A 20,605-nucleotide genomic window follows, 5' to 3' on the forward strand; every position below is an offset into this window, starting at 1 on the left:
GTTCTTTTTTTTTTTTTTTTTTTTAAATATGGTGCCATATTCTCTGAGTGGGGGGATGTGGATTGGGTAGACAAAAGCAGATGGGAAGCAGAATAGAATCTCAAATCTTAATGTGCCATAAACTTCAGCATCGTCTCCCACCACCCTTAAGTGTCTCGCAAGTCTCTGGGTTAGCTCCCAGGCAGAGCCACGATACAAACATCACTTTTTCATTCTCTGCTCCTCTGCTGACGGTAATGTATGTGCTAAATTATTAGTGCCCACTGACAAAGAAGTAAAGTTCCCTGACCTGGCAACGTTTGGTCGGCAAAGCACATTAAAGCTACAAACAGAACTACTGTTCTGGTGCGAGCCGGATGATTAATGTTGCATGCGCAGGTCCTGGAGATAATACGGGGGCTCCCACTGTTAGACATGGTGAAGATTCTGGAGGTTCAGAAAAGAATTTGCTCCCTTCCCAGGGTGAGGAAGAATGGAGTAAAAGGGCCCAGAAGTGTGGCTGGAAGAGGTCGTCCACAGGCCGGCAGCTGAAAAGATGCTGAGTGTTTAAATAACTAGCCTTGTTGATGGGGTCTTAATCAGATTGGTCAAGTGGCAGATTATGCTGGGACACGGCCTTCTGATATTTGCATTTCTCTGTGTGTTGCTGCTGTCTCTTCAATTACAGGAAACAGCAGAATTTGGGTTATGCATTATTTGAATATTCATGTTCACTTGTGCACTCTGCCCTCTTCCCCTTGTTAGTTCTGCTTAAGTGCAGAAATTATTTAACATCCCCTTTTTTCATTCATGAAAGATGTAGAGAATTGGAATAAGCAAGAGTGGATTGCGCTGGCAAAGCGGCCCTGTTATTTAAAATAAAATAAAATAAAAATTAAAAAGTGAGATCAGGGCAAGGAGGGGTCTTAAAATCTGCGTAATATAAGTTACATCACTGAACGTCGATTACCATTTGTACGATTTTCTGCTACAGTAACACACACAGAACACAAACGCACAGTCAAGATGTGTGTTCACTGGTTTCTACATTGCACAAAAAATTAATTACAAAAAGTAATTACAAGTAAGTGACTCCTCTTCGCTCATATAACCCAGAGAGATGAGCATGTATAGACAGTGCGAGTTCTGCACTCCTATCAGATTTCACCAAAACACTGACTATCATTCACATGGCCGTGAATCCTCTGCAGCAGGTTTTACAGATCAGGTGGCAAGATGTGAAAAAAAAATCAAAATGGTTCTTTAACATTTAATGGTTCTAACATTAAAAGAACAGTGATTGGTGTAAGAACTGGGAAAAGACACGCTCCCACGGGTTTTTTATGTTTAAATTGAATTGATTAATACATTAAAAAAGAAAAACTTCAGTCTTTTAAACATAATCTGTCAAGCAGACTATATGGTGGTAGGTTTTTCGCAGCCAAAGAAAAGACTTTAATAAATGCGCGCTTGTGTGTGGGAGTGTGCAGGTTCTGATGTAGACACAGGATGTGTTTCATACGATTATGCAAACGCTGCTGTAGGAGGGTCTGCATTGTTTTACGTCTCTGATTCGGTGGCGGCTGCCACCTGACCAAATATTTCGCTGCAGCTGTGGAAGGTTCCATTCTGAGCTGCAGGATGGCTGTAGAGGCTGCTCCTCTGAGGGCTGCCTCCAGAGGACATGACAGAGGTGAGCCAATAGGTGTCAGCCTTCACTGTGGCCACCAGGCTGCACCAGCATGGCCGCATTAGGCCAAACCTGGCACCTCCACACTCGGACATACTCATTGCACAGAGCTGGTTGTTTGGTCTCTTCTTTTATTTCATTTTAAGGATATTGTTTCTTTAGAAAGATTCCTGCACACGACTGATCCTGGGACAGTGAAGCGAACAGTACCACACGCACCTGAAAGCCGAAGGAGGCACCATCCATGGGGGGTGGAGAAGGGAAAGTAGATGGCGACAGGAGACCACTGGTATCTGCCACAGGTGGAGGGGGTGGAGGATAGTCTGCATGAGAAAAAATACAACAAAATTTAAAACAGCAAACATGCGACTGCTGCCTGCGAAAAGCCTGTGGCACATTTATTCTGAATAAATTCAAGGTGTTGTTATATAGATTCAGCCAAACTCCAAGCACAAAGCAAAATGTTCCCTGAAAATTCAGATTTTTGACAACTGTGAATTGTAATATTTTATTCACAGATTCAGAGCAAATCGGGATCTGGTCGCTGGAATCACATTCAAAAGGCAAGGCGAGCAGGGTGGGGTACCCATTCTGCACCATATTGTGCCAGGCAGATTAACACAATTAATTGCAACAATTTGGTGAACTAAGATGCCCTAATTTTTGATAAGCATGTCTTCCCTCCCCGATTGGAAGTTGTGCATTAGACCAGTAAGATGAAGTATCTGTTAGGTCACAGGACACATTTATAGTTGCAAAGTCTAATCTGAGGATTGGTGTTTTGTGCAGGATGAGGAGCTGACCGCCAAATTAGATTGGCTTCGTGTCTGACTCAGGATTGAATTTTTGGACCATGTACTTCTAAGTACCAAACCAGACATGAGCTTTGCAAATTAAAGGATCTTTCCCCGCCCCATTTTTTTTTCTTTTTTTAACGAGACGTAATGGGAATTTGTTTCTACGTTAATGCTTTGATGAAGCCTGCTGAGAAATTCCGATTGCTTTTTTTTTTGGAATGGGGGCTGAACTAATCCCCCCAACCCCCATCATTAGAATCTAATTTATCTCATTGATGCAGTTTATCTGAGTCTTCTGACCAAATCAATTCCACACAGTCCTAAAGAGGACTTTAGGGTACAAGTGCACCGAGCCTCTGCATGACATTAAATATCCCTGCTGGGTGCATGGGTGCTCCATGTGAACGGTTTATGCAATAACCTTGTGACCTCCGTCAAAACCCCTCGGAGCCCAAGCGTCAGTGAAGCGTGCTGCAGCGAGGAAGATAAAATCTTCACCCATCTGTAAGACCCCCACCTCCTTCCCCATTCTTCCTTTCCTCCTTCCTCCAGCGCTCCTCTGCCTGGCACTATCACAAAAGTCACTTGTAAGTTGCTGCTCAACACAAAATGAATACATTACGATGCGTGTACATCTCTCTCTCCGACAGTTGATTTCAGGAAACACGAAAGTAGTAAATGTTTCAGTGACGGCATGTTTTATTGAAGATGAGGTCTTATGTGGAACAGCGTGGAGCAGATGTAGGTGGAGGTAGGGGTCAGTGCGAGTCTTCGGTGGGATTGTCAAAGAGCCACATGTGGCGCCCCGCCCGGCGCTGTGCAGCTGCTAACGTGACCCATAAACCTGCACTGTTGAGCAAGAGCACTAATGACTGAACCACAAGAGCGAAGAGAACGGCCGAGCGGGATTTTCATGACCTCCAGCATGGACTTCACATGAGATGAAGAAATTACTTTTTCATACTAATTTGTCCAAACAAAATTGCTCCTGCATACTTGTATGTTCCAAAATACTAATTATGTCAGGATAATTATGTTAGAAAAGGATGTCTGAAGGAGAATATGATCACCCTTTAGTTTGGTTTATTTAACTGTTCACAACTAATAGAAGTGCCTCGCCAGGCAGGCTTCTCCTCGTTTTTCTGTTTATAGTGGGGCCGATTTTGGAGCAGCCAGTGGCCGCCGGGCTCTCCTGGGCACGTTGTCGGTGATAAGGCTGACTGTGATAACCGCCCGTCCCAGTGTTTATGTAAATACAGGGCAGCTGGCTCTGTTGACTCGCTTTCTCTTAAGGGCAGCAGCTTGCATGCATGACCTACCAGGAATGTGCTGTCTATGGAGCATTGGGGGCACCTGTGCAGAAAAACAACCCAAAACCGACCTCCGCTCTGCGAGAACAAGTGCGACCGAAAGCGAGACTGAGGTCCTTCTTGAAAAACACAGAGCTGAAAAAAGAGCTTCACTATGGTAACAAGAGCCGTATGATGCATAAAATAATCGTGGCGTCGCACCTTTCTGCAACCTCTCACCAGCACAAACATGTGCAGAAATGTTCACAAGTGCCAGACTAATACAGCACAGGACAAAATAATAGAACTCTGGGTTGCCATTACTCTGTGCCTCACCATGGCAACGCTGTTTCTTAGGTTCAAGGCACTCATTCACTCTGGACACGTGATACCGGGCTTGCTTACCATCTTTGTTTTTCACCACACGGTGACCATTCAGGTGGGGCGCATACTAGGGTATAGGGTCCAGTACCTTAGAGACCAGGCCAAGGGAAGTTTGATCTATACCTACTAACTCAACACAAACCTCAGCTGTGTGGAGAATGGACCAGCATCATACTCACAACTAGCCTGCAGTGCACTTTTTAGAAACATTACACTGAGTCTAATCAAAATGTATTTCTAGAGCGCAATTACAAAGACAACGCAGTGTCATGCCAATGTTCTGTACATGGTGAAATTGAAATATATTTAAAATGCAATAAAAACAGATAAAACAGAATTTCTCACAAACAGTAACATGGTGGCTAATAGAGTAGTCAAGCAGTTTAGATATCACGTATTTTGATATTGTGAATAGTTTATGAGTCAATCATGCCAAATCATCTTCATGTCCTTTCAGCTGAATCAAGATCAAGACTTCATGAATGGAGAGTTGAATAATTCTGTCAGTCTGTGTGATATAAAGAAATTGATGAGATCCCTTCAACCGTCATCAGCCTTGAAGAAGAGCCATTCACGCACCGTGTTGGTATGTACACGTGGTCAACACAAAATTGGAGCCAACTTCTTCAGAGTGAGCCTGAAGATAAAGATTTATTGATTTTCCTCTCAGATGAGCTCCCTGGGCTCCACTTAAGCATTATGAATATTAATCACAGCACTTCGGAGGATCACTTTCAGATGATCTCAATGGAAGGGACATAAGTAGTGATATTAAATAAAACGATCAGACAATCAAACTCTTGATATTGTGGCATCAGATGTTTAAAGGCAGCGGGGGGCTTCAGAAAGTGCCAAGCTTAATTTTTTTCATATTTCCAAATTTCCCACTATCATTGTAACATAGGATTGACTACTTTTGGTCACATATGCTGGAACACACACACACTTTTTAAAACAACAGAGAAACACAGGGCTGTTACCGCCTGGTGTTATGGCCAGTCCAGCTTAAGTGGTGAGAGTGACCGAGCAAGTTGAAAGAACAGCGGCGGTGCGCGGAGCGCGGGTCCCTGTGCCGTGAATGAGGACGGCTCCATTTATGCCGGCAGCGAGACGAGGGCTCTGGGCGCGCGCTAATGAGAGAAGCAGCGGGAACTCCTCCTTAATACGACAACTTCCCCCCCACTTTATTGAGCAATTACAGCAAAGTAGCGGCTTTGTGAAGGCAGAATCCTAATCAGTAATTAAAGTTATTTGAAAGGCCACGAGAGGTGTAATTGGTAATCAGAAACAAGAGTGTTGTTAAGGACTTGATAAAGGGGATGGAGCAGAATCCAGCCGAGCACAGGAGAGAAGATTAAACGCAATTTATTTAACACGTGTAACCAAAAAAGCTATCGTGTACATTCCATCTTCATACATTCAGAAAAAAAAAAAAAAAAAACACCAGCTACTAGTGTGCATTGCGAGAAATAATACAGTATATATTATTACATTCTTCGCGTGGGGCTTGTACTCTAGCCTAAGGTCAAAGGCATCCTCAGTGTTTACACAAAAATAAACAGATAAAATCAAGAAAGAAAAAAAACATCTTTTAATGATGTTTGAGCAAGTTAAGACCTGACGGGTGCTGGCCTGCGTGAGAGCTGTCAATCATCAGGCTCCTCCCATTTTAAATTCTCTTTGGGATCCGGGTGACAAAAATAATAATACACAGGCATGAAAAGGTTAGTTAGTTTCATGTCTAACAAGGCATTTATTTATTACATTCATTCGTGTAAATCCTGAGGATGCCTTTGACGTGTTTAGCGACGATATGAAGATCACCAGGGGGTCACCAGGACATGGTTCTCCACATGAAAGACTCACCATTCTCTATCCTCCTACTGAAAGCATGGACACCATTGTTCCAAAAGGTATTCCATCCATTTTGATGGACACTGTCATACACACCATTTTAGACTCATCATCCGTTCAGATGACGATCAGGAAAGAAACTTTATATCATTGAGATTCATAAGCACTTACGCTATCACGCTTCGCTGTGAGGGTGGCAGAAACCGGCAAAACTCTCAACCTTGTGTTGACAGTGAAAGTAGAGTTGAAAAGTAATTCAACAGGCCAGTGGGATTCCGCTGACTAACAGGTGAATTCCCCAAATTTTTACACAGGCAACCACAGCCCCATGTGTGATGAATGGATAACTTCAGTGAATGAGTGAAACACACATTTTTTCTTCCCCGTAACTCATCGCTCTGCATCTGAATTTTAATGTGGGAGTGAACATTTTACAACAGACGCTACTCTGCTTTTACTGAACCGTAAAGTCACTCACACACACACGGCCTTTCAAATTCAGGCACATTAAATTGGATTATGCAACTGTAACTGTATATCCGAGACCAAAACCCACATAAATAAATAAATTAATAAAATAATAATAATAATAAGGTTGAAGTCTGGCATCACTGTGCTCGAGTCTTATGTAACATTTGCTCCATCGCCCTCATGTTACTCAGCATTGAACGAGAATGCCTGTGCATCGTTGCCCTTTCCCCAGCCTATGTATTTTGATACTGCAACTATATTGCAAATGAAACTACATCTCTTTATTTTTATCCCAGTAGCATAAATTAAAAGTGACATTACAGCAGCGACAGTTGAGTGTCAGTGTGGGGTGTCGGGCCCACATGCTGTTTTTGCCTGTATGTTTATATCAGCAGTTCCATTTATTATTTGATTTTTTTTCCTTGCCCATGCCTTCCTCCTCTTCAGTCTGATTTACTGCTAAGAAGTCAAGCTGCCCCCGCGTTACACGGACCGCAGTAAACAAAACAAAGTGCTGCAGGGGTCCCTGTTAACGGATGTGTTGACTTTGACTTGATGGGACCGAGGAAAGGCTGAGAACCCGAGAACTGCCACCTGCACCCGACCTGTTCCTATACAGGAACATTGTATATAAAATGATGAAAATTAAAGAACAGCTAAGTAAAGTGAATTACTGGGGGCTCCAGTCTTTGAGAAACGACTCAAATTGATGCCGAGCGGAAATTGAATAAAAAGAACTGCATTCAGTTGCAGAAACATATAATCCTTCCAGACATAAAATGGGGATAAAGTGTTATAATGACCACTGAGCCATTTCCTATGTGTTATCTCAGAGGAGAGCCTTCCAAAGGCGGTGCGGCGGAGAGCCTCTAAACAGTCAGTTCCATCCATAATTGCGGACAGAAGCATTATTTCACCTCTTCCGCTGGAGGCGGCTCAGCCCTGCTCTTAATTAGCTGTAATATACAAGAGACTGATTTACAGCCTCAACTGGCAGGGAAAATGCAAGCTAGTGGATTTGAGGTCTTTGGAGATGTACTTATGGAAAAGTACAGGAGCCGACCAAATTGGCTTCTGTGGATTTTAAAGTGGAGTTCCATTGGGACAGGAAGCCGAGTTCAAGATTTACAGACACAAAAGAGGGATTAAGTCATTGTGTTGGATCTAAAAGCAACAAATATAAGCAGGGAGTGCTGGTCTCCATTCAAAATAAAGCAGGGGCCGGGCCTGGTTAAAGAGACTGTACACAAGGATCACCCAGGGCAACAGGCCTAGTGACTTTACAAGTCATAAACACACCTGCTGTTGTAAAGTGCAGAAACAGACCCGGCTAGAAGGCAGAGGTTGATGGGTGGAGCACACGGAGCATGCACCGCAGAGTACAGGGAACGGAAGGTGAACGAGGGCACCGTCCAAGGCCTGACGACTGCTGGTTAATTTCTACCCGGCAGGTCACAGGGCAGGCGGGAAAGAGGAGAGAAGGGTGAGTGGGTGAAGGCGTGGACAGGAGTTAAAGTGTTACACGGCATGGGCTAGAATAGCTAATGTGTGTAAAATAAAAAAAAAATCTGAAATAAAAAAAAGAGGACTGGGTACGTTCATAATACGGCACACTACACAACTCTGAGACAAAATGAGTTTCCACATTCTTTATTTCACACCATTCAACCAAACTCTTGGCTTGACATCATAATTGACTTTGGAAGGGATTAGTTTGCTAACATGAAGAAAGCATTGAGAATTTAGCCTGAAATAATGTAATATCATCTTTAAAAACATAACATAATAAGATGTAATTATGTACTCAGATATTCATTATTTAATCTACAATTGGTTTGTTCATACAATTGAATACACTGTATGTCTAACGATAATCCAGTTTCAGTATTTCTCAATAAGGAAACTGTTTCACAACACACACACACCCACACACACACACACACACACGTACACATGTACTGTGCCAGTACACATGATAGCTCACTCTACAGAAAACAATGTGCCCAAAAACACCCTGCATGCATGTGTGTGTGTGTGTGTGTGTGTGTATAAGACCGTGGTCTACACAGGAGTGTTCAAACTCTCCTTGGTGGGTTTCCGGTGAACTCTCCTGACGAAACTGGTGTGGTGTGTCTGACATAACAACCGGTAGTCAGTTAGCTGTTGAGCAGCCAAGCGCAGAGCGGCAGGGGAGTAAGGGGAGGCTCTGAAAGAGCTCTGAATGTCTTATATACCACACAGATGGTCTGTTTTTTGCTCACAGCTGCACCACATGCACAATTGGTTGGTTTTGGGGAAGATTTGCCTCGTTCTCGAGTGTCAATCTCATCAGCGTCTTCTACTAAGCTTATTCCAGCATATGACAACAATCAAAGACGATTACTAGTCGCTAGACAGCATGATAAACAATGTAAACTCCGTAAAATTGCTGTAATCCATGCTGCAAGCAGAAAATAAAAATGGCAAAAAAAAAAGTTCGGCAAAGGGAGCATTTGTAACATGTCTTATTAGGAGTTCTTATGCGGTCATGTCACGAATTTAGAAATTACTTAGTGTGGTAATCTCGCATGCTCGTCCTCAGTGACAAAACACAAAGTTGTCCCACCCCGGCCCTAATGACTGACCCTGTTTTCAGAAGATTTAAAAAATATGACTGATGACAAGCCATCTGACAGCATTCAGACCTTCACTCCGACCCCGGCTAACTTCAGACATGCTCCACTTTCCACAAAGCCCTGATGAAGAAAGTGGGATGGGAACCCTACAAATTAAATTTTGGATGAGGAGGCGCAACGCATTTTGTAAACCACCTATTTACACTGGTCAAGGAAGATTGGAAATCAAACTATGTTTTTAAGGGCTTAAAGACTCTTTTAAGAAATTAATTCTGTTGTATAAAACTCACAGATTATTGGGCGGGAATGAATATGAGAAAATTGGAAATATATGTCAGTTTAAATCCCACATAAATCATACTGTATTCAAGATTTTTTTTTGTACTTATTCTGGTAACATGACCAGTTTCAGAGTTTATTGCAATATAAGCTATAACTCTCAAACAATATAAAAATGTGTTTTTTTTCTTGCCCCTTTAAACACCTCCCTTATCGTTCCAGTCATTCAACAACCTGTGCTCTCCATTAGTGGGAAAAAAGAACATGAGTTGCGGCAGAACGAGCCAGACGGGTTTGAAATGCAGTTTTAGCCGGAGAGGACAGGTGCCACACGTTCCCATCGGTACAGAGTTCATGCCACTGCGTAAAGTGACTGGTATTCTGCAACACGCCCTTCACAGGCAATGTGACACAAAGCAGAACCTGACATGTCATCATGTCACAACATCTCAAAACCGAGGCCCAATGGAGCACATTCAACCAGAATTCATTACAATGGCAGGACCAAAAACTCCCCATGACTCACAGCGACCCAATAAATATAAAAATAAAAAGTCGGAATCGCGGTTCCGTTCACGAAACAGCGTTTTTTTTTAATGCCACAACTGAGTAGAGTAAATACCCCATCCCTCAACAAACCGAACGCAATCTACCCCGGCTATTAACTCGAGACGACCACGGGAGGGAGAGATCTGTCTGCGCGATTTCCGATGCCAGAAATGAAAGTGCGGTACTATAATAAGCGAACCGGTTCCGTATGAGGAGATTGACCTTTACACGCCGCGCGGTTGTTCGACAGAGGAAAGGCCCGCTGAGACATATTGAGAAGGCCCGGGAGAAGCGCCGTTGTGATGGAGACCGTCCATCAGCGCCTCTGATCCGTGGAGACAGCTGTACAGACAAGCTAAAGATGCCGCCGCCGGGGACCAATCACAGGTCGTCTCTGGCCGTGGAGAGACAATGGGCCACCTAGGCACCCTGCCAGCAGGCCCTGTCCCTCATTTGCATTTATGCTAATCCCTCATTTTATATCAGACAGTACTCGAGTTTGATATAAAATAAATACTAATGCAAACATGAGTAATCTCCACCATAAAGACCCCTTATCCTCTGATAAACAAGGCGGTGTCTGGCCACAGATTTGTGTTGTGTCTCTTTTCACCTTCCAGCAGGCCGCCAGGCTACTCACTGTCTCTGAAACATAATATCCTGTTATGGAAGTTATTAGACAAATATAAATCATGAGAGCAAGGCGTGATATAGTAAGTCTTGCCAGTGGGAAACAAGTAAATGAACCCTGATTGACTTGATAGTTCAGACAGAGACGCTCTGTGCAGAGAATGCATCAGTGGGAACGTGGGACCTCAAGGTCCACATTAAAAATGCATGTAAGAGAAGAAATTCCACAAAGGTGTTTCATTAAAAGCCACTCAGTTCTGCTCAATTAAATGAACTACACCTTCATTACACTACCTACAGAAGGATGTCTGAACCATACATACTGTATCTGCACGGCTGTAGCCAAATACAGCAACATACCGGAAAATTGACTTTAAGGTAGTTCAGTGTAAAATTTGAAACTCAAAAACTTCAATTTTTTATGTCATAATTAAAGTGATGGTTCAAAGCACGCAACAATAGGAGAAGCAGAAATACCAGACACACCCGGACAAATTGTTCGGAGCCTCTTCGTGCGCTGCTCATTATGATAAAGTAAATATTGGTCCTCAGGGGTTTAAAGCAGCTACTGCAGTGATTTTGCCCTCAGACTATCTAAATATCAAAACAGAGACAAAAGGCTTAGGATGGATACGACAGCAGGGGAATAAAAGCTCTGGATTAAATATAATAAAACCAGTTTGGAGTTACAGTCAGTCAAACAATGAATAGTTGGAGGAGGGGGAGCAGAGTGCTCCTATCCAGTCTGGGGAAAGGAACGATGTGGAAGTGTGGGTGTCTGCTTCTGTTTGTGCTGATGGGGCAGAGATTTGCACGAATGCTGAAGTCAGATTTGGTTTATTGGCCCGGGTATGTTAGCACACACAGGGTGTGTGTTCCGTTGGTGTCTCTAAAACAACGAACATCTTATTTATAGGCAATGCACAATATGCACAATAATAAAAATATAAAGTTTTATTCTGCCTAAAGCAAAATACTGTTATGTATAACATGTAGTCCTAGCCGTGGAACATATTACCAGCCAGTGTAAAATGTACATCTGATTGAAACAGTAGTTTGCTGAAGCTGTGTAGTTGCGCAGTCTGAACTAAGCCGTGGACGAAATTGAAGCATCTGACGGCTTGGTGCCAGATACCACAGCATACCTTGAGAGGTCTAGTGGAGTCCATGGTTCGATGGGTCAGGGCTGTTTTGGCAGCCAGATCAATCATGAAGCACCCTTTAACCTACCAACATGTAGAACAATTCCATGAAATAATCTATAACAGCACACTATAACCTCATCTTAATATTTAATACATGTCATAAAGTCACATGTAAGTAATCTAAAGCACTGGTCAGGTAAGGAAGGAGCTGCTATGTCATCGGCAGCCGCCATCATGCATGATCAGGCAAATATATGCTAACAATGAGGCAGGAAATGACTAATTGAACTTTCCTCTGGAGGGACAGGAAAGAGACAGGCACCTGTGAATCTTTCTTAACCCATAGCCAATGTGACCAATGTAAAGACCAATGTCGTTACTTATCTCATAATTTATATTTTTATGGCATTTAGAAGACGCCCTAATTAACAGAGACTCACAGTCAGAAGTTAGGGACAGTCCCTCAGGAGAAACTGAGGGTTAAGGGACACAAAGGGTTGCTCAGGGACACAATGGAACACTTTTCATTTTCATAACAATTTTATAAGTTTCTAAAAGCATATGTAGTATGGGCTTTCAGCAACACCACTTTATATATGTCTACTCATGACAACAGGTGCCTAAACACTTAATACTGTTTAAAACTGTATGGTGTCTACAAAGTGTCCTCCAGACCACACAAGGGTGTCCTGACGCACAGCAAAGCAAAGATGAGTGAGCACTAATGCTACTGTACACATGACAGATGCTCGAAAAGCACTGCACACACACACACACACACACACACACCACTGCACGATTTGGCTAAGAATTATCTTTACAAAAACATTAAAACACTTCATAATTACTCATATTGGGAAGTAGTTACTATTACATGGCTGTTCAGAGTGCCGTTACGGGTAGCAGACCTTAGCTCTGTAACACAACTACTACATTTCAACCGAGTTTGGGGACAGGTACAAAGAGACCAAAAAACTTTCAAGCACCTAGCCCCACCTGTCACTCAGTCCAGACATCGTCTTAATCAGGATACGTGCTTTATCTGTCGTTATGTTCTCCTTGCCACGTAAAAAGTCCCCTCGGTCAGATAATTGACACATCCTCTTATCTCAACTAATACAAAGTCAATTAGCATGTGAGGGAGCTGCACTTATCCCCTGTAATGCAGGTCTAATGACCTCCATTCAGCAGCAGACCCCGGCCATGCCATCCTTTGTGATTCCCATTCAGGGCTTATATGGGAACTCAGGTGAAATGATTGCTGCTCAGACAAAGGCTTTTTAACTCTCCTTGCCAGGTTATCTGACCTTGCCCGCCAGGGAAGAGTTTGTAACGCGAGGGTAAGGCGAGGTCACTGCGGCACAGCCAACAAAGAGGCACAGGCGGAAAATTGGTCTGGACGGCAGCATCTGATTTGCCATCTAATCCACATCGTTTGTTTGCAGAGGATTTTCATTAAGGGGAATTATTGACGATAACTGTGGTAAAGACAGTGCCATATTTATGCAACGCTTCTTGTCTTTGCGGTGAAAACTTGTCTAAAAGCAAGACTACTGAGAGGTGGGGGATTTGGTGTTTTCTTTCTTTTTTTGACCACAATGCACAGGGGAGCCCCGTTGAGCAAAAAGACACTTCCTGGACCACCGTGTAACCGAAACCTCCTGCTCCCAAATTTAGAGAAACAAGTGCAACATTTCCAGGAACATCTGTGCACATTTTGTGAAGGGGGGAAAAGGGGAGAAATGCAAGGATTCTAATGTTAACACGATACAAATAAATGACCTGGCGGCTGCGTGCAATTATCACTGCAGCACAGATATTAGAGGAAAAAACTGGGGCTGTCTCCAGGCCTCCTGATAGGGCGGAAATCAGAGGAAACAAGCGAACGCACAGAGCGACGATCCTAAACTGCCAGCACAGGCCAACACAAAAACTCTATTACGCAATTTAGGTTGGAAGTCACACGGTTTCCAATAAACTGTATCCTGTAAGCAACTAGATTAAAATTGCATTTGAATCATTGAAGACAGACAAGAGTTCGTTACATAAAAACAGAGTAATATAATTGGGCTTCACGTCCGAGTCAATGAAGATTTCATGGTCATCACATCACTAATATCTAACATGTCCGCTGACATTAAAACCAGCTCAGGAGATTAATTTAAGCCACTGTGAAAATATGCACCTTTATTAAAAACCTCATCTTTTTTAATTAAACCAACATCCCTGGCAAAACCACAAAATCCTCCACATGAAAAAGATCATAAAAATATATGAAATACAGCACTAAATTATGCAAAGACAGGACTCTGAAGACCATTCATTAAAACAAAACCTCGGATTACATTTTAAATTAATGTCAGTACAATAGCTAATATTATATTTTAAATAAATATATGGTAACAACAATAATAGTTATGATAAAATGAGAGGAAACAAGATGACAAAGACCATGAAAAAGCCTTAGTGACTCTGTGCAGGTTGACTCTGCTTGGAGAAGCATCTGCTGAAAGGTTGTGTGACTACCATACTAACTGAGACAGACAGGGGGCTCTGTCTTTTAACCGAAACTAGGACATGGAAGCTTGCTATTTCATTTTTTATAATAAATGAACAAAAACATGCAATTATTTATTTGTTCATTTGATTTTATTGTTTGTTTGTATGTATGTTTTTAACTGATGCTCCTAGTTGTTAAAATGCTATGATATCGCAGCGATTTGTCACCCAGTGTCACCACAATCTACTTCCTGTTCTCACCGTTCTGGAACATTATGGCCAAGCAGTTTTTACATTAGGTAATCAGGCTTAAAAACCCCCAGTGTTCTGAAAGGCAAAGATCAAACTTCAAAAATAGTCCCGTCTTGGACTACCGGGCTCAGATGAAAGGAAAAACAATCAGGAATACACAATGAAATGTTTATTAGCTTGAAACACCCTTTACGGGCTGTAACAGGATCGGTTAATGGACTGCACAATAGTAAATGATCCACCTAGATACCAACACTGAATTCACTGTGTTGCTCAACACATACCTGTGAATTCTCAGCACTACTTCCAGAGACAACATCTAGGTCACACCAAAGCACCAAAACCTTTTTTTTCCACTTTCAGACAATGCAGCATATTAGCACAAAACAAAAAGGAAACAGCTCCAGGCATCTCAGAGAATCCTACCACACCTTCTGGCATGTACATCAGATTTTTATCACCTGCAATGCATCAGATGCCCTCTGCCTGGATGCGTTAGTCTGCTTCCCTTTTGTCAGACAGAAAACTGTCTTCTTGCACCGCAGACTGTAACCTGTAACCTGTAACCAGACTGTAATTCTTAGTTTAAGAATAAAGATAAACCTCCACCTTCTTTCCCCTTCATCGCCTATTCCTTATCACATGACTGATGCAGACCAAAACACACACATACACACACAAAAAGTGCTTCTCAGTCAAGATCACTTGATGTGCAGTGCCTGACTGGACAAAAAATATGTGAAAACCTGTACAATTCAATCTGCAGTAATGCAAGTTATCCATGTCATGCCCCATAGTCAAAGGCAAAGCGCTCAGCTCCATCAATGAGACACTGTCTATAATACAATGCTGCACAGCCAAGAATATAGCAGTTGAGAGGAGGGACGTCCCTGGACTGGGCTTCTTTCCAGCACATTTTCAGTCATTTTTGCAACAGTAGCTCTTAATCTGTGGTGGGCTGGTGAGTCCCCGCTCCAGGCCCCGTGCAGCCACGACCCGCTGTAGGACTAAACGATTATGCAATGGGAGTGAGTGAGAAGCTCTTAATTTGGATCGGCACAGGCACTCTGGTATTTGCTCCCCACAAATTCTCTCCATGTTCTGGCCTTGGCTACCCGGGTTCGTGTTGCTAGTTCACCATTTGTTGTTTCTTGGACCCCTTCAGGCACTAAAAACTGCACATCACACAGGCCCAAATATCAGTAGTTTTAGATGTAGCTTTAGTTGCAGGGGTGCTAGTTGCCTAGTGGGTTGTCTATAAACCACAAGACCACAAAGTCACAGGTTCAAATCCCACTTAGAACCATTGTGTCCCTGAGCAAGACACTTAACCCTGAGTGTCTCCAGGGGGACTGTCCCCTGTAACTACTGATTGTAAGTTGCTTTGGATAAGGGCGTCTGATAAACTCTGCTAATGTACCTGCTCAGGGTAGATTAGTATAGTGTGTTTGGAGAGAGAGAGAGAGAGAGAGAGAGAGACAATAGACGAGTGAAATGTCCAAATTCTCGTTTCTTGTCTACCTACACTTGCACGATCATGATTACTGACACCGCCCAACCCCACAGTGTAATTCCGGTTTTTACTAATATTAGACTTCAGCTGGTGTTTACCCTCAAAGAAAGCATGCTTTTGCATATTTCTGTAATTGTTGCCATCACACACACATGGTGTCATCAGAGACTTAAAAGACTATAACATGCTATTATGACTATTATTACTAAAAGTGATAAAGAAGATGTTGCTGTATCTAAAGCACAGAAATTACTGTAGACTTTCAATAAAATATTCTGTGTGAGAGAGACAGACACTGAACAGTACACTGTGTGATGTGCATTATGCATGTTTGTGCAGACATCTGTGTGTCTTTGTACATATCTGCACAGTGCACCAGCATGCAAAGTGTCCTTATGAGTGATTTAAAAGTCTGTGCACTGGTAGCCCCCCGCCTTTCGACTCAGTTTTAGTTGGATGAGAGGAGGCCTTACTTTTGTCCTGCTGCCTCTTTTAGATCACTCGTCTTTATGCTGGGTTTTTACTTAAACCACCCCCCTCGCCAACAAAGACTCTGCTTCCTCTTGCTCTCTCCTACCATCAAAGAGATCCAAAAGGCTACAGGCAAAAAAAATACTTCAAACTTTCAATTTATCTTTCAACTCAGTTAATGTACCAAAATAGAATGACTTAATTAATACCATTTTTAACACAAAGATAAAGTTTAAGTCATATTTCTAATCAGTAAGCTTTTTAGGGTCGAGAGCCCACACTGTTACTATGGCAACCAATATCTAACAGAGCAGTTATCAGCCAATTAGTGAGAGAAAGAACTCTTTTATTGCAGTAACGCATTCCTAATAATTCTCTTTAGAAAGAAAATTAACTAATGACCAAAGAGCAAATCAAGAGCAGAAACAGTTTTCCAAGCTTTGGCTTAAGTACAGCATATTTGACATGTCCCTGACACTGAAAACAATGAACACACTGAGATACAACCAAAAGGTCTGACAGCATTTATAATAACATTAGACTTTTGCAGATGTCAAGGTCTGCGTGATTACAGAGCAAAATGGCGTCAGTGCTCTCTGAATATAATAAATATGTTTAATATGTGAGCAGTTTGTTTTTTTTATGAGAACTGAAAAAAGAAATGGACCAGCAGAATTAACAGAGTGATCCAGGTAACATTCTCGCCAGGGCCTGGAAAGGCCAGAATCCGTCTTCTGGCATCAGTTAACTAGCTGGAGAATGACAGGTCAAAATAAAAAATGTCACCTGCTCCTTTGTACCAGAGATTTGTACCAGAGTGACAGAGATTTTTTGAAAATGTTCTGAATATTTATGGAAACAACCACATTTTAGTTATTTTGTTAAAATATTTTAATAAAAATGTGTTAAAATAGTTCATTTCAAGTTTATGATGGCACAGTGAGGTGATAATGGTATCACCTCACTGTGCCATCTTTCAAGAAAGTACAGGAAAGGACAAGGAAGTTGCATTCTGTATCTGTGCTCTGTCACATTTCTAAACCAATGAGTGGAGCAAACACAGATAAATCTTTTATGTCAGTTGCGATGTCATTTACAATGATGGCTCATTTGTTTGTGATTGCGGCACAATTAAAAATAATACTGCACAGTAAACGTAATACTAAAAACTGACGAAAGGGAAACACAGAGCGAATGAAGATACAGCAGAGCTTGGCACCCAGCATCTCCCTCGGACACTGGAATCTGACACTAGGCCCATGATGCCTGGTTGGAATGTGCTCTTCTAAACCTCTCAGATCAGGCCTCTCCGATCCCTCACACAAACCCCAGAGTTCAAATGTGCTGGTTTCAAGGCTCCCAAACAATACAGGGAGCTGCATGGTGTTGGTTCCCATTTTGTGCGTCATACATACAAAAAATATCTCCAGTGTCACTTGAGGGAGTAAAGCTACAGATCACAACAAATGATCTGTCCGAATGATCCTGTAATGTGACGAAGGTTCGTCAAAAGTGGCAGTTTCTTTTGCTGGATTGGGAAATCATGACATGGGTATAGAGTTTCTGGAATTTCTGGATCAGCCACCTACTTCATTGCACTGCCATAGTAAGAGAGATTTATTCAAAGAGTAAACCGCAGGACACGTCATCTTATAAATGCTTAGCTTTCATGCTTGGGTCCATATTTGAAGAAATTGGTACAATTACAGTTATTTGCTAAGCATTGGGAGATTCTTTTTAGTTTAGGTGAAAGACGAAAAAAGACAAGAGTTCTCCTCCTCTCTTACCTGAAGGGTCGCCATCAGCCAGCTGTTTGTACGGGTTGAACTTTGGTTTAGGTGCCACGACAGGGGCAAACTTTTTGGGCGGCTGTTGCTGGGACACCGAAATGCTGGCAGTGCCCATAGGAAGACTGGTCTCCATCCTTGCGGACACCTGACCCAGCTGGTCGCTGTCACTGCCTGTGGGACTCCACATGGTTCTGTGTCAAGAAAAATGAATTATTGTGATCATTAGTAGCCCTGCATAATGGCAGCTAATTCCTGACACATTTAAAACAGCAACTTTAAAAAATTGGAAGAAAAATGTGCATTAAAAACTAAATTGTTAAGTAAAATACCACTTTGCTAATATTAAAATGATAACAAAGCTGAGGTACTTAACGAAATAATATTTCAAGGTCAGCATATATCAGCTATAAATGTGAAACTGTGCTTGCTAGTGCAGGGCAAACTACGGCCCGCGGGCCACGTCTGGCCCGTTGGTCTTTTTAATCCGGTCCGCTGAAGATTGGTATAGAATTGCCAAAATTGAGGCACAATCTTGACGGCTCTCATTTGATCTCGTCCTTTACTGCCTGGCGTTCCACCAGGTGGAGCATTAGGCGCTGGTCGAGCTGAAGATCTTTGACCCAAACCCAACTGACTTGCGCGGTAAATGAGCGCTCAGGTGATGTGTTTCAACTAGCAAGAAAGATGCAAAAACGCTGAGGAGGTGCGGAGCTGAAACCGGACTCTAGCCTCTGTCGATTATGTTTTGGTTGCGCCGGCAATGAATATAATGTCTGGGGTGTGGGACAACTTTGACCATGGTGTTAATAAATAAATAAAGTGGCGAGCTTTTTATTTGTACAATCTGGTAGCCGACGTCAACAGAACAACATGCCAATATTTTACTTACTGACAAGCGACAATGCGGCTGCTGTTTTCACTGATTGTAGAAATATGTCGTAAACAAAGGGATTTCACAGAAACCCACATTTTCTCTTATGAAGCATTCTGTCCGTAGGCCTGACGATGTCTATGGTTTCTCTGACGCATAGAGCTTAATCTTTCCTCGAGTCCCCCTAGAAGTGCCAAAGCCTGAGATCAAGAACGTCCTCTGGAACAGTAATTTAATATCTGATCTCGTGTGGCACGACTGAGTCAGAAAACGCTCTGCAGTGCCAAAGGCGAGCAACTAACTCTGCCACCTTTCCACAAAGCCATAAAACATCCTGTCACACACCTACATTTCTAATAAATCAGTTCACTCAAAGAAAGAAAAAAACAAACAGTAGTTCATACACATATGCAGAAAGAAAAAAATTATCTAATTAGAGATGCAAAAACTTGTTCAGTTTTTATTGCAGTTTATGCATCACTAAAATACTTTCAGCATTGCTCAAATTTAGTGTTTTAATTAACTGCAAAGATAAAAGTACAATAAAAGTATTAAGTGCAACATACATTCAGTCCATAGAACATTCAGTCCATAGACAATTAGGTATTGCATATTCCTCCACTATCAGATTCTCCTGCAAAAAGTGTGTGTTGTGAAATTCTACAAAATTCCACTCACCACATCTGGCAACAACTACAACCACTGAAGTGTCAGTTCTTTTTGATTTACTCAGTTATTGTATACTTGTAATATACTGGGTTTTAAACTTTTTTTAACTTTTGTTTCTTAAAAGAACTTCTGAATTCTTCCCAACACAACTCAAAACGCTACCAGAAACAATGTCCTTTCCTTTGGTTGTTCCCTTCACTGAATGCACTTTGTTGGTAGTCCCTAAAAGGCAACATCTAAAGTGGGTCCCTCTGTTTCAGAAGCTGTCAGTGTTTATTAATCTTTGGATGATAAGGATCATGAAAATATTAAACTGTTTTTGCATCTCTACAGTACAAAGTTACTGATAACATAAAATGTATATGAAAACATTCAAGTCTACTACAGCAGGTACAGCATTCCCTAGAAGATGCAACAGGCAGAAATGCCCCTCCCCATGAAAAGGACATTTACGTAGGCAGAAAAACGACAATTTCTGATTGGGGACCAAATCTAACTGAGAACATAGGTTGTGGGTCTTTGTGGCCTCCCTCGGTTTCTCAAATGACATTTGCTGCTTGCCACATTTGGCAGTAAATGCCTGAATGCAATGTCCTGTTTGTGCTCTGGAACTGTTGAATATGATCCTGCGTCAGTCTGTGCAACATTTAATTCTGCAAAGAAATATTACTATTCCCTAATCACTTTGGAAACGATGGATTTACGCTCTGTCTAATGTGAGGTTCAGGTTCAATCCACCACAAACACTTTCAAAAATTATACCGGCTTAAAATGAACCATTAATTTCAATTGCAAGAAAGGAAGTAAGCATAGCAGATGTTAGATCTTATTTTGATATATACAGTATAATCAAAGTTA

General features: G+C 42.0%; 1 protein-coding gene across 5 annotated transcripts in view; it reads right to left on the bottom strand.

Annotated features, from left to right (window-relative positions):
- The window catches only part of lpp (LIM domain containing preferred translocation partner in lipoma), a 174,573-nt gene that overhangs the window by 72,579 nt on the left and 81,389 nt on the right, over positions 1–20,605 (bottom strand). For all 5 annotated transcript variants that reach the window (XM_029001839.1, XM_029001838.1, XM_029001840.1 and 2 more), the window contains 2 exons: positions 18,205–18,398; positions 1,889–1,992 (listed from right to left, as the gene is read on the bottom strand). In XM_029001839.1, coding sequence (XP_028857672.1) covers positions 1,889–1,992; positions 18,205–18,394 — 294 coding nt within the window. In that variant the 5' untranslated portion in view covers positions 18,395–18,398. The remainder of the gene's footprint in view (positions 1–1,888; positions 1,993–18,204; positions 18,399–20,605) is intronic.

Source organism: Denticeps clupeoides, chromosome 13 (assembly GCF_900700375.1).
Source record: "Denticeps clupeoides chromosome 13, fDenClu1.1, whole genome shotgun sequence".
Classification (NCBI taxonomy): Eukaryota; Metazoa; Chordata; class Actinopteri; order Clupeiformes; family Denticipitidae; genus Denticeps; species Denticeps clupeoides.